General features: G+C 31.0%; 2 protein-coding genes and 1 non-coding gene across 3 annotated transcripts in view; all 3 read right to left on the minus strand.

Annotated features, from left to right (window-relative positions):
- Nucleotides 1-3,433, minus strand: part of LOC101496849 (protein WVD2-like 3) — a 4,422-nt gene extending 989 nt beyond the window's left edge. The window contains exons 1-6 of the mRNA XM_004495287.4: nucleotides 3,293-3,433; nucleotides 1,416-1,968; nucleotides 949-1,037; nucleotides 740-833; nucleotides 569-640; nucleotides 213-323 (exon numbers count right to left, since the gene is read on the minus strand). Coding sequence (XP_004495344.1) covers nucleotides 213-323; nucleotides 569-640; nucleotides 740-833; nucleotides 949-1,037; nucleotides 1,416-1,964 — 915 coding nt within the window. The 5' untranslated portion in view covers nucleotides 1,965-1,968; nucleotides 3,293-3,433. The remainder of the gene's footprint in view (nucleotides 1-212; nucleotides 324-568; nucleotides 641-739; nucleotides 834-948; nucleotides 1,038-1,415; nucleotides 1,969-3,292) is intronic.
- A 4,130-nt stretch (nucleotides 3,434-7,563) lies between these two features.
- Nucleotides 7,564-12,107, minus strand: LOC101497175 (ureidoglycolate hydrolase). Its single transcript, XM_004495288.4, has 12 exons — nucleotides 11,815-12,107; nucleotides 11,621-11,706; nucleotides 10,955-11,029; nucleotides 10,607-10,735; nucleotides 10,133-10,219; nucleotides 9,758-9,960; nucleotides 9,579-9,681; nucleotides 9,184-9,275; nucleotides 9,047-9,109; nucleotides 8,465-8,705; nucleotides 8,060-8,100; nucleotides 7,564-7,770 (listed from the first exon to the last, which is right to left on the minus strand). The coding sequence occupies exons 1-12, from the start codon at nucleotides 11,995-11,997 to the stop codon at nucleotides 7,673-7,675; spliced, it is 1,401 nt and encodes a 466-aa protein (XP_004495345.1). The 5' UTR covers nucleotides 11,998-12,107; the 3' UTR covers nucleotides 7,564-7,672.
- Nucleotides 12,108-12,219: 112 nt separating this feature from the next.
- Nucleotides 12,220-12,292, minus strand: TRNAR-UCU (transfer RNA arginine (anticodon UCU)). Its single transcript has one exon. It is a non-coding gene; the product is annotated as a tRNA-Arg (tRNA).
- Between the last annotated feature and the right edge of the window lie 32 nt (nucleotides 12,293-12,324).

Genomic DNA, 12,324 nt, shown 5'->3' on the forward strand with positions numbered 1-12,324 from the left:
GCTGAACTTTGAATAACCAAGGTCCCTTTCTCTTGGGAACCGGAGGGTTAAGACCAAAAATATAACTTGATCACAATGTGTTGTTTTTAGTAACTATTGATAAAATTTGTTTTGAGAGATTAACACAAACTACGCTAAACCTCATACATGAATTTCACTGAACCTTGCACATAAATATTGTTTGTTATAAGTACAAGAACATTATTACATACCTTTTTCAACTCAACCTTAGGTGGAGGCCCCTCATGGTAAAAGCTTGGCATAGGGCTTGCTTTGAACATTAAACTCCTCCTCAGCTGCTTGATGGCTTCCTCCTTCTCTTCCTTAATCATTGAAGAAATTAGAGTGAAAAAAACAATATAATTTTATATTTTGTATAGTACAAACACTAATATGTTTATGGATTAGGCTACTTTAAAATTAACAGGACTGATTAATGGGCCGAATACAATTATTGCAGATAATTACAAAATATACACTATTTGCAACATATTTATAAGCAGAAAAGAAGTAACAGAAAGACATTGTAATTCATGGTTTTGGAGATTATGAAGAAAGCCCTATGTACCTTGCTCCTTGCTTCATTTTGATTCTTCTCAGCCTCCATTGCCTGTTGCTTTTCCTCTAATTTTGTATAAAACTATGACACAATAAAAAGGAACCATGTATCAATCATCAATTTGGGGTAGAAAAACCTATCCAAATCCAAACAAAGCTAACTATATATCACATGTTTTACCTCCCTCCTCCTTTCTGCACGTTGAGTCGACCGAAACACTGGAGCAGCAGCGACAGTTGCCCTGGACTTGAATGACCGCACAGAAGCCCCAGTTCTTTATATGGTCAAGGAGTAATATCAATTTCGAATTATAAGATGAAGGTAAAAGAATCATTGCTAACTAGAATAAGAAAAAATGAGATGAAATTCCGTAAGGTTTAAAAGGATACATAGAAGCAACTGAACAAGAATCTTCCTCATCAGAATGCTTCTTGTTATCGGGTTGCAATGGTTTTCTTGGTACCAAAGGAGTCTTCAACTGCATGGTTCAATTCAAGCAATCAAAACAAAAGTTTCAAGACTAACTTTGAGTACAAAGTAATAAATTAACCATATAAAATAATTCAGCAATAGATTAGACATATGAAATAGACAATTCAAATTTCATTTCCTTAAATTGAAATTTTGTAGCATTCCTTATAACATGGTAAATGGTTATGTTACTATTTTGAGGAACCTCTTATTCGATGAGGCGTCTTAAAGCTTACAGCTATCTTGTTTAGAACTTAGAACTTTTTCCCAAACCATATATTCTATGAAGACTAATATAAGGGTTGTTCTTTAAACCTTCCATAAATATAAAGACATAAGGTTAACTAAATTAAAGGAGGAAGCAGATTCAACATCAGCATAATACCTGATTCTGTTTAAGCATATTGGAAGATAGCACATTTTTTTTATTTACAGAAGATTTTCTTCCATTACTGCCTTTGTTATCTTCTTCCAAAGTAGGACGTGTTACAACCAAAGCACGCTTCTCAGTTGCTAGGGAAAATGGTTGTGGAACTGTAGGTTTGATTTGAACATTCCCAACAGAAGGTCTTGATCCGCGCTTCATCACAGTATCTCGTGGCTTGTGATTACCCTTTGTTTTATGTGGTTTTGAACTTTTTTCAATGAGTACACCCTCGAAATCGGAGGTTAACTTCTCCTCGGTTTTTCTAATGTTCAATTCGTCGGAGGCCTTAACAGAAACTTCTGTTGTACATTCCTTCACCTCATATTCCTTTGTGCTCTCCTCTGAACTATGATGTTCAGTAGTCTCATTGATATGCTCATAAGACTCTGTGATATTGTGATTATTAGTTCCATTTTCATGAATTGAATCGTGCGAAATTCCATCGGAATAGACTATGACACGATCTGGCTCCTTGATGATACAAATATCTGAATCTTCTATTCCCATTGCACTATGTAACAAGGAAGTGTCAGAACAAAATCAATTGTCTTACAAGATACAACTTCAAGGTTGAAATCGAAATTAAAGAATGATTCCAAAGGGATGTAAATTGATTAATGTCTACTCATTGTTATCAAAATTTTACTTAAGTGGTTCAATGAAATAGTAATATATAAGATTACAATGAAAATATGACAATACAGCATATATATGGATGGCATAAACTTCCTTGATTGAGCCAACACATAAAGTATAAAATTAGAACATTATTTCAATAAATATAGTATTATTATAGAATAAAACTCTTGTTAAAGAAAATGACATTCTAAATGTTCCACCATGATATCTATAATTGTGCATTCTTTGTAATTTAATTATTTTAATAAACCCTAAACATTATGAGAATATTCTCTAGAAATCATAATAGTTTCAACCAAAAAGTGGAACCATGGGGCAAAAGATTAATAAAAAAAATAAGTATGAGCAGGACAAATTCCAAAAGTATGAAAGTTGGTATATGTGAATTATTTAACATAAATAAATCATTAAAAAAATAGAACCAATTGTCTACCTAAGTCAAGAAAAACTAAAACACAAAAAAGGAAAGCAATCAAATTGGTTGGCACGCATCTTCAATCAATGATTATGACTCTAATAATTCAAAATCAACAACTCAACTATATGATTAATTATACGACAAGGCATCATATTATATGCTTGAAAAAAAAAAGAATAAGCCAGGAGAATAAGACACATGATAAGTTGTTTGAAATTGAACAAATACAGACACATTGAATTTTCTCAAGCTCCAAAATCGCTTTAGAAAAAGAAATAAATTTTATTTTTCTCATACACACATTGGTTAAAACCCAAAAGAAAAGTTGAGTTAAAACCCAAATGCTAAATAAGATTGGGAATTATAAATTTCCAAATGTACACATTATTATTTTTCCAAAATTGGATCCAACCATTCAAAAGGTAAAAGTGCAAATTAAGTGGTTACCAAGAACCATCCGTTCATAAAATAAATAAAAAACTTGAAAAAATATCTATTTTTATAATATGAAGGGAAAAAAAACAAGGATTTCCATCCTAGTTTCTACATGCAAAACAAATTGGGTGAACATCAATGACATTTTCAAGGAGTCAAACAGAACCCAATTAATTTACAAAACATGAAGAATAGTAAGAATTGAACATTCTATTACATAGAGTAATGAAAAAATTGATTGCAGCAAAAGGACACAGAAACAAACAGGGAATAGGAAAAATTTCATAAGAAAAGAATGAAAGTGAATTTTGATGGATGAAAATGGAAAGGGAAAATGACTCACATTTTGAGTTGGATCTGGAAATTAAGAAATAATGCAAGTGACTGTGTTGTTGTGTTTTGAGTTCGTAAATTTTGTGTTTTTATTTTGTTTTGTTTTGTTGTGCTGTCGCGGTTTTATATGAGCCTAGTTGGTCACGCGCCGTTTCTTCACGGCGTTAACTTCCACTTTTCCATTTTTTTTGAATTTGAATTTCATCCACGTTTTTTTGTCAATTGTAAAAATTGGATTTATTTTAGTCCGATCACGTTAAATTACTTGAATACCCTTTTCATTTTTGGCTTTTACAATAGGGTATTATGATGTGATATGTAATTGCATGTTTTGGGCTTTTGCTTTTGTTTCCCTCTACAACAATTTGAAACTTATGGAAATGCTTTTCGTACAGCCACCAGTCATATAGCTTGGGAATCAATCTTCTTCTACTGTAACTAATCGACTTAGATTATTGGTAGGATTAGGAGAATAAAGATTCAATAAATAAAAGTCAAATAAAGAAAAACTTAAACAAGATGTATGTATACATTATAGCTTTCTAAAAATATTTTAATTTTATTAATTGAGAAAGATAATCGGTTAAATTTATGATGAACTGAAGTAAATTATAATCAAAATCATAGTGAAATGATGAAAATAAAAATTCAAATACAGTATTAGCTGATAATTCCACATTTGTACCCGTTTTCCAAAAATATTTTAATAAATTGGGAAAATGAACAGATAAACACAAAATAGTTATTTTTTAAGGAGCACAGTAAAAAGAAAGAAGGAATGTGCACATACATTAATTAAGTGAACAGGGGAAAGGTAATTAAGTGAACAGGGGAAAGGAAGAATAGAGCATAATTTTTTTTGGAGACCATGATAATAGGAGTTAGACACTAATATTTAATCTAAAACTATTTATTGTAAATATCATTTAAAAATACGTTAATCAATAATTTTATTTTTAAACACAATTTATCTACAATTTATCTTTATTTATGTTTTGCTTAATTATATCTTAATTAGTTCTCAAAAAATTTATTATGTGATTTAACGCTCTTTAAAATAGTTAAAAAAACTCATAATAAAATAACATAGTTTTTTAAGTTTAAAAAAAATTACATTTTAATTATAAATAATTTTTGATATCATTTAATAGTTATACGTTTTTTTTTATGAGTAAGTTTAATAATTATAAGTTAGTTCAACTACTATTATAAGAATGTTTTTATGAAAGACTTAAACTTAATTTATTAGCTTATTCGTTATCTGTTATTAATTAATTTATCCATTGTAAGTTTCATCTCTTAGATATTATCTTAGATATTAACTTTCTATTATTCGTTATTTTTTACCAAATCCTATATCAAAATATTTCGCAAATATTTCGATACCCGGCGAATATGTTAAGACATCCAAACAAATTTACTAATAGTAAAACGGTTCTCTAAAAAATAAATTAGATAATAAAAGTCTAAAAAATGCTCTAATTTTTTATCTCTCTTTTCCTCCATAACTTCTGTAGTGTCACCTAAGTCAATGACTACTAAGCTGGAAAATAATTAAGGGTGCGGCTATTATAAGTGGTGAACTATCACAAAGCTATGACATTGTTTGGAATAGAATATGTCACTTTTTTTTTAATGTCTCCTTGTTGAATGTCTCCTTAATGTGCTTGGAGGTTAGGCTAAAAGGTTACTAACAAATGATAATTTATTGAAACGTGACACTTTAAATTAAGACACCAAGTTATGTAATAACAGATGTCGCTATCTGATTGTTTTGTTCTTGGATGTATTATGAGCTCTAGGGTGTGTTTGTGTTGACATGTTGGAGCATACCTTGTGCTAACAATAGTTTTTTTTTTTTTTTATAATGAATTTCTTTGGTTTGTTAACAAAATTCACGTTAAAAATAATCTAAAAGAAATTCAAATATTTATTATATCATATATCAACAAAAAAGAGTAGTTCAACTAATAAAAGTCATAATAAAAACTTTTACAAGTCATAGTTTTCCTAAAATAATATAAATGTATGTTATTGAAGAAAGTTCTAAATCAAAACATAAATAGATAAATAGGAGTAGTTATAGTCTCATTCTAGACGTAAAGTACTAATTAGTAGTGTCGGTTGTCATTATATATCCACACATAGTATTTATTATCTAAGTTGTATTATTCTGTGAGAAAAATTGTCTCCCTCAATCAAGCTAACTTAATTACCTCACTAATGTATAGCGATGATACGCACAACACAAACAGTACTTATTTGTTTTTTTTTATTAGATAAAAATAATATTTGTGTCTTATGTATCTACATGAATATTCGTTAAACGAATATTCAATATTTTATAAATATTCACATATATCATTTTTTTTAATAAAAAATAATTTATGAATAAAAGTTTTATTTCTTCTGCAACTACATATAATTTTTTTCTTTCTTTTATCAATACAAAAAATATTAACATATATAAATATTAATACATCAATACATAAATGTATCATAAAATTGTATCATAAAAAATAATATACTAACAAATAAACATGCATTATAACTTAATAATTTTATTATCAAACAAAAAAAAAACTTAATAATTTTATTAATTGATATGAATATTCGCTGATACAGATATTATTACATCAAATATATGACTGTATTTATTACCTAAACAGATAATCAACATATTCATTTATTTTATCTACAGTATCCATTAGATTACCTATTTTCTACTCATGGCATATTTTATCTGTAAATATTTATTTTTGCCATCCCTGGTAATTTACAATTAAAAGTCTAAATATTTCTTACGAAGCCAGTTTTAGCATATTTATGAAGACTTCATTAGTGATCGTCACAAATCATGATGCCCATATCTTTGGATAAAAGCGAATAAAGAAAAGACACCCCATCTAATTAAGCATTGCTTAGACCCTATACTTGACTGCTCTTGCATAACCCCTTGATAAATGCCCAACAACCTCTTACAATTTATCAAATCATAAATGTATAACACATTCAAAGTCCATCATACGTCCATATTTACCATTTTATAAGTTAGTATGGGTTTGAATTAAGATATGGACTCATTTAAAGTATTGCGTGTTTGTTGTACTTGAGTTTTGGTATAGATTCTTAAATTGACTTCTCCGGTCATTAATAATAATGTGCAACTTGTTAAAAAGTTACAATTGAGTTAAAATATAAAATAATTAAAAAGAAATATAAAATTTAAATAATACCGTAAAAAATTATAATACAATTAGTATATGATACATATTAATATAATGTCTCTAAAATAATTAATATAATTATATTTCATTTAATCATAACTAACTTGTAACGTCTACGTATATAACAAATACAAAATTTGAATATTGCAGTGGATGTGAAATCGTTAAATTTAAATAGGAGAGTTTTATCTCTTTAAATCTATCGGTTCTTATAGTTGTTGCACTGTGTGGTTGTCGAAAGTAACCACCTTTCATAAATTTGAATTATAATATATACTGTTTCCGCTGCAATGCTTTCAGTTTGCCTCGGACAAAACTCATTGCTTTCTATCTTCCAACTTTTGAAGGTGATACCAAAATGTAATTTATGAGTTGGATTCAAAGCTAGTGGTCAATCAATTGTATTCGATGACAAGTGTAAAATTTGAAGTACAGTGTATCATGCAGTCTTGTCAACGGATAATAAAAATGAAAAGAAAGAATTTTAGAAGACAATTATTTATAGGTCAAATAGATCAACAGCTCAAGTCATGTGTGAATAATATAAGCTCGAGTCATGTTGTGGTTTGATAGTTTAAAATATTATTATCTTGGATTGATGTGGATGAAAACCTAACCATGTCAACTCTTTCATCTTCTTCTTAACTTCTTTTTTTCTATGACAAGTCTCTACTATCCTCAACTTCATTCTCTTACTCAAAAGTTTCTAAAAAAAGGGAAATTTCAACTACCAAACTAAAATATATATGTATTTTTTCTTCTTAATGTGTAACTAATTTTGTTAATTGAATTCATTTATTATAGCTATTTTAATCATAGCTAAGATTTTGAATGCAGCATATGGATAACTGAGAAAGGTAATATGTCTTTTCCCTCCATACAAAGTGGCCCTATTACAAGGATATAATAACACTCTTATGGTTGGGGTATTTGAGACTTCATTCTACAATGCCGCAACTTAGAGTCATTTTATATACTTATCTAAAAATGTTACTTGTAGAGTCATTTTTCAAATTAGATGGTTCATTCAACCACTCACTGTACACAAAAGGGGTATAACTAAAAATTTAAATTTATTTAATTACTAACGTGTAACAGAAATAAATTACATGTTCTTGTCCTGCAATGAGAGTCAACACAAGTCAAAGTCACAACAGAAGATGTTACTGAAGAGACAATTTGGCTAAGGTCAAAGCCAATACTTTTACACCATTTGACATATCTTTAATGCTAGCAAACTCCTCAGGCTTATGGCTGTATCCTGCCAAAGCGATAACAACAAGAATATATTGATAAATTATTTCCTTTATAAAGCTGTTGGAAAATAATAGTTTTTTCTTAAGACTAAATACTGGAAGAAAGCATGTCCATATGAAAGTGTAACAGCCCAACCCCTCTAGTCGACACTGTTATTCACGATCTTCTTGCCTTCCCCTTTTCCCACCATTGGAAATTAGCAGAGTTTTTACTTTCCGAGGGAATCAAACCCGGGAATAGGGGTTAAGTCAACGGTTCATTCATTTTAGCACAAAAAGTTGAAAAGTAAATACCTTTGTAGCATGGAATGAAAATCATGCCCATTGGAGACACCCTGCAATAACAAACGTTTATGAGCATCAGATATTTTATATAAGTGCAGTCCATTGTATATGGTTTTCTGTACGTAAGTGTTCAAATTAAACGGTTTAGAAGGAAAAATATGAAAGAGAGAAAGGCATTCAATTCAATAGTATTCTAATTGTCGATGAGGTGTCAGCTCAATGGAAATGTATGTCATCAGTGCATTATTCCAATTAATTTGAATCGTCGAACCTTTAGAAACAATTCTTTTGCTTAGATCCTATCCTAATCTAATTTGAACATTTGAAAATTTAAGAATGGAAGTTTTGGGGTGTATGATAAGGAAATATTTTCTGCTCAGTTAAAACCATTTGAACCTATCTTCCTGCAAATACCTGGCCATAAACAACGAGTCGTGATAGGCCCTACTAATCATCAACTTGCTCGTCAAGTTTAGCTCTTTTGTTGCGGTTTCCATTGCATTGATGACTGCTTCATCAGAAAGGGCTGGCGGATCCTGATTGATGATATGGAACTCAGAGAGCTTGACACCTCGGGTTTTGGTTATTCTAATTGCTGTTTGATGGATTTTCTCAATAACTTGGTTTCTTCTTTCCTCATCAATGTCCCTGGTGTCTGCAGCAACACAAAACAATTACAAAGTAAATATCTATATGACCAAGTATAGTATACTAGTAACTGGAATTATCCATAGGTAGAGAGTGAGAAAAACTAACCAATTCTCTGAAATGAAAAAATAAATAACAAACAATTATTGTATGGCCAAACTACATGTAAAGTTGTAACTAAACATTGTAAGAATACTATGTACGACCTATGAAATATTAGACACAGACACCGAACACAACACCAATATGTAAACACAAGTAAAAATTTGAGAAAATAGAAGTGATTGAATGTAACGTGCATGTCGGTGCTGCATAAGATACAATTCAAATTTTCCAGTAAATACATACCAATTTCTATGTGTGATTTGCTAGGGATGCTATTGATTGCTCCAGGATGCAGTTCAAGGATACCTTGTAAAATAGGAGGTTATTTTAAATGAAGGCTCTTTGATTAATCAAATAGAGGTATTGCAATGATAACTCACCGACGGTGCCAACAGTGTCAATAGACCCAGATTCCAAGACATGTTTCTCGACAGCCAGAGCTAATTCGGCGGCTGCCAGACCAGCATCGTTTCTGACCCATATGATTTAAAGATTATACTTGAAACATTAGAGTTCATTAATGAAGAAGTTTCAACTTCAAAGGGATCAATGAAGCGAACTAGCAAATATAACATAATCATGCAATAGTGTACTACTTGACGCTTCTATTCTTTCACTCAACAATATGAAAAGATTATTGAATAGCATCAAAAAAAGGAGAAAGAAGAATATCTAGGTGTTTCAATTCATGTTTGAGTTGTGGCAATAAAAAAAAAGAATAAGGATGCAATCTATAGAAGAAAAAGAAAAATATCTATTTTAAGATAGTGCACACCTGTTAGGCATAAGGACGGCGCCTGCATGACCACCGTTGCCTTCAAATTCAACCCTTAGACTTGCTGGAGCTGCAATGGCAGTGACTATGCCTATAGATATTCCTGGATGAAGAAACAAATGACATGATTATTGAAGTTTCAGCTAATACCAAGATTATGTTAGTCCAGAGATATGTACCTTCATCCTCCAGAATAGGCCCTTGTTCTATGTGCAGTTCTATAAAAGCAGAATATGTTCCTTTCTTTAAGAATACGCTGGATAAGTCATCTTCATCTTTTGCATACCCCGCAAATCTTGCAGCATCTAAGAAGGATATGTTTTGACCATCGGTTATTGTCTTTAGAGTATTCGCAAGAGTCTCACCCCCAGCCAATAAGCGGCTGCACAAAGTAATGGATGTTGAAGCTTAAAGTAGAGTATGGGGTCTAATTTAATCGAACAAATAGTGTATGATAACATAAGTTGAGAGGATAAAGATAAATTGATTTATGGACAAAAAAGTGACAAGTAGGAGTCATGTCCTGAGATTGTATGTAAAAGGTTGTTCCTGACCTTCCCAGGCAACTTATTCCAAAGCGTGTGGGTTCTTCCGATGTGAATAATATGACTTCCAACGGCCTTCTAGGTTTGAAGCCAGCCCTGTTAATGATTTAGTCAGTATTACAAACATTGCTACTCACAGAAGTGGATAGTGATTGAGCAATGTAAGTCACATCTGAATTTGGATCTTTTTTTTATATATAAGTAATTACAAGGAAATAGTTACATGTGGAATTTCTTATTTCATAAAGTTGAACAAATTGACATCGTGTTATTTGCAGAGCATTAACACATCCTGAGTTGTGTTCATCATAAATGGGTTAAACTATCATATGTTGGTTAAACATTAACTCAACCAATTCAACACACACAGAAAGGCCAGTGTAAAATTCAAGATGCAGAAACTTCAAGGCAAGCTTGCTAATTATCAGAAGAAACCAATTAATAATTAAGTCATATATAAGCAATAATAAGAAAGACAAAAACCTTTTCAAGACATTGATAGCTTCAATAGCACCTAAAACACCAACAACTCCATCATATTTTCCCGAGTAAGGTATAGCATCAATGTGAGAACCTGTTGCAACAGCGGCAAGCTCGGGTTCATTGCCATCCCTACATAAAGCAAGAAAAGGTAAAGCTAAGTTAAAGGAGGGAAGATTAAGATGATAATATGAATTTGAAGACTGGGTCAATGGTAAGTTGATCATAATTTAGATATCAGAGAGCGATAATTACAAATGTAAATATTAAGATAGAATTAGAAGCTCGTGGAATGGTTGTTCATTCAAAGAGCTTTTGAGGACGAAAAGCATTTGAGAAACAAACACTCACCAACGACCAAATATGTTACCAACAGCATCCTCTCTCACAGATAGACCAGCAATTCCCATGAGGTTTTTTACATACCTACAGATGGAAGACAAGAGTAAAGTCTATAAAACACAAACATCGCACGTTCGACAGAGAAATATGGTCAAGCACATATGTATAAGCAGATTGACTATTTTATTTAGAATTAACGCCATATCATATATACAAAAGTTAGAAAAACAAAAAACATACACATCTTTTTTGCACCATGGATTTCACCTTTGAATTAATGCAGTATTATATCAAGTCATCAACTATGTTCTTTTGCACAGAACCATACCTAACCTTATAGTCGTGCACACACTAATTATGTCTTTTAGTCTATTCAAGGGCTACCTAGAAATATTTTCTATTCATTTAAGCATTTACTAATTGATTGGTTAGTTTATACATGCATCCATTTTATGGTAATATGCTATATAAAAATATATGGCAGAAAATACAACTTCATTTGCATACAAGCCAAGGTTACTGTTTTCAATTTCAATTTTCAGCAAATATTAAGTTTTTGGATAAAGAAAGATTAAGGGAAACATATTAAATTAAAATAACACGTGTGTTTAGATTCAATCACTACTACTTTATTAATTTATAAAAAATTGAAACTTTATGTAGACAAATAGATACCTGCGAGCTAAAACATCCTTTTGAGTATACAAGACCCTAGTTACTGATGGAGCAGGTGAGTCAGAAAAACCTGAAAGTTCATCAATCTAACAAAAAGGTACAGTTCAAAATGTAAAAAATTTACCGTCACAAGAAGAAAAAAAGATTTTTTGTGAAATGGTGGAGTTAATAACAAAGTTTGAATGATTGAGCACCTGGTTCTGAAGACCTTGAGCATCAACGGATAGTGAAGAAATGGAAGTGGGTTCGTGGATTGAGTAACCGGAAAATTGTTCGATGGTTGAGATGATTGAAGGGTCGTGTTCATGTTGATGAGATGAAATTGAAGAAAAGAAGGTGCACAACGACAAGAGTAGCACGACATAGTGAAGAACCATCTTTGAAATTTGGTCGCTCAAAATTCATAGGTCACTCGCTACTCCAGTGGCAGCGACAAAGATATAGAAAGCCTTTGTTGCACGTGCACGTCTTGTGACCCTTACAAAAATCAGTAATTACTATTTCTGTTAGTTGATATATTTATCAAGAAAGAAAAAAAAAAAGGTAAGTTTGTGAAGAAAAAAAAAAAGTAAGTTTACAAAGAAAAAAAAATTGAAAATCACGCCCAGTGGGACTCGAACCCACAATCGCTTGATTAGAAGTCAAGCGCCTTATCCATTAGGCCATGGGCGCTTTGTGTTACTAATATCATTTTAGAAAGTATT

The sequence above is a fragment of the Cicer arietinum genome, chromosome 4 (assembly GCF_000331145.2).
Source record: "Cicer arietinum cultivar CDC Frontier isolate Library 1 chromosome 4, Cicar.CDCFrontier_v2.0, whole genome shotgun sequence".
NCBI classification, from domain to species: domain Eukaryota; kingdom Viridiplantae; phylum Streptophyta; class Magnoliopsida; order Fabales; family Fabaceae; genus Cicer; species Cicer arietinum.

Bases quoted from the DNA above. Each gene is read 5' to 3' on its own strand.
- LOC101497175 (XM_004495288.4), bottom strand. From the start codon at position 11,997: ATGGTTCTTCACTATGTCGTGCTACTCTTGTCGTTGTGCACCTTCTTT. The intron at 9,961-10,132 runs GTCAGGAACAAC...TACTTTGTGCAG, and splicing joins GGAATAAGTTGCCTGGGAAG to CCGCTTATTGGCTGGGGGTG. The intron at 8,101-8,464 runs GTATTTGCAGGA...TTGTTATTGCAG, and splicing joins GACTCGTTGTTTATGGCCAG to GGTGTCTCCAATGGGCATGA.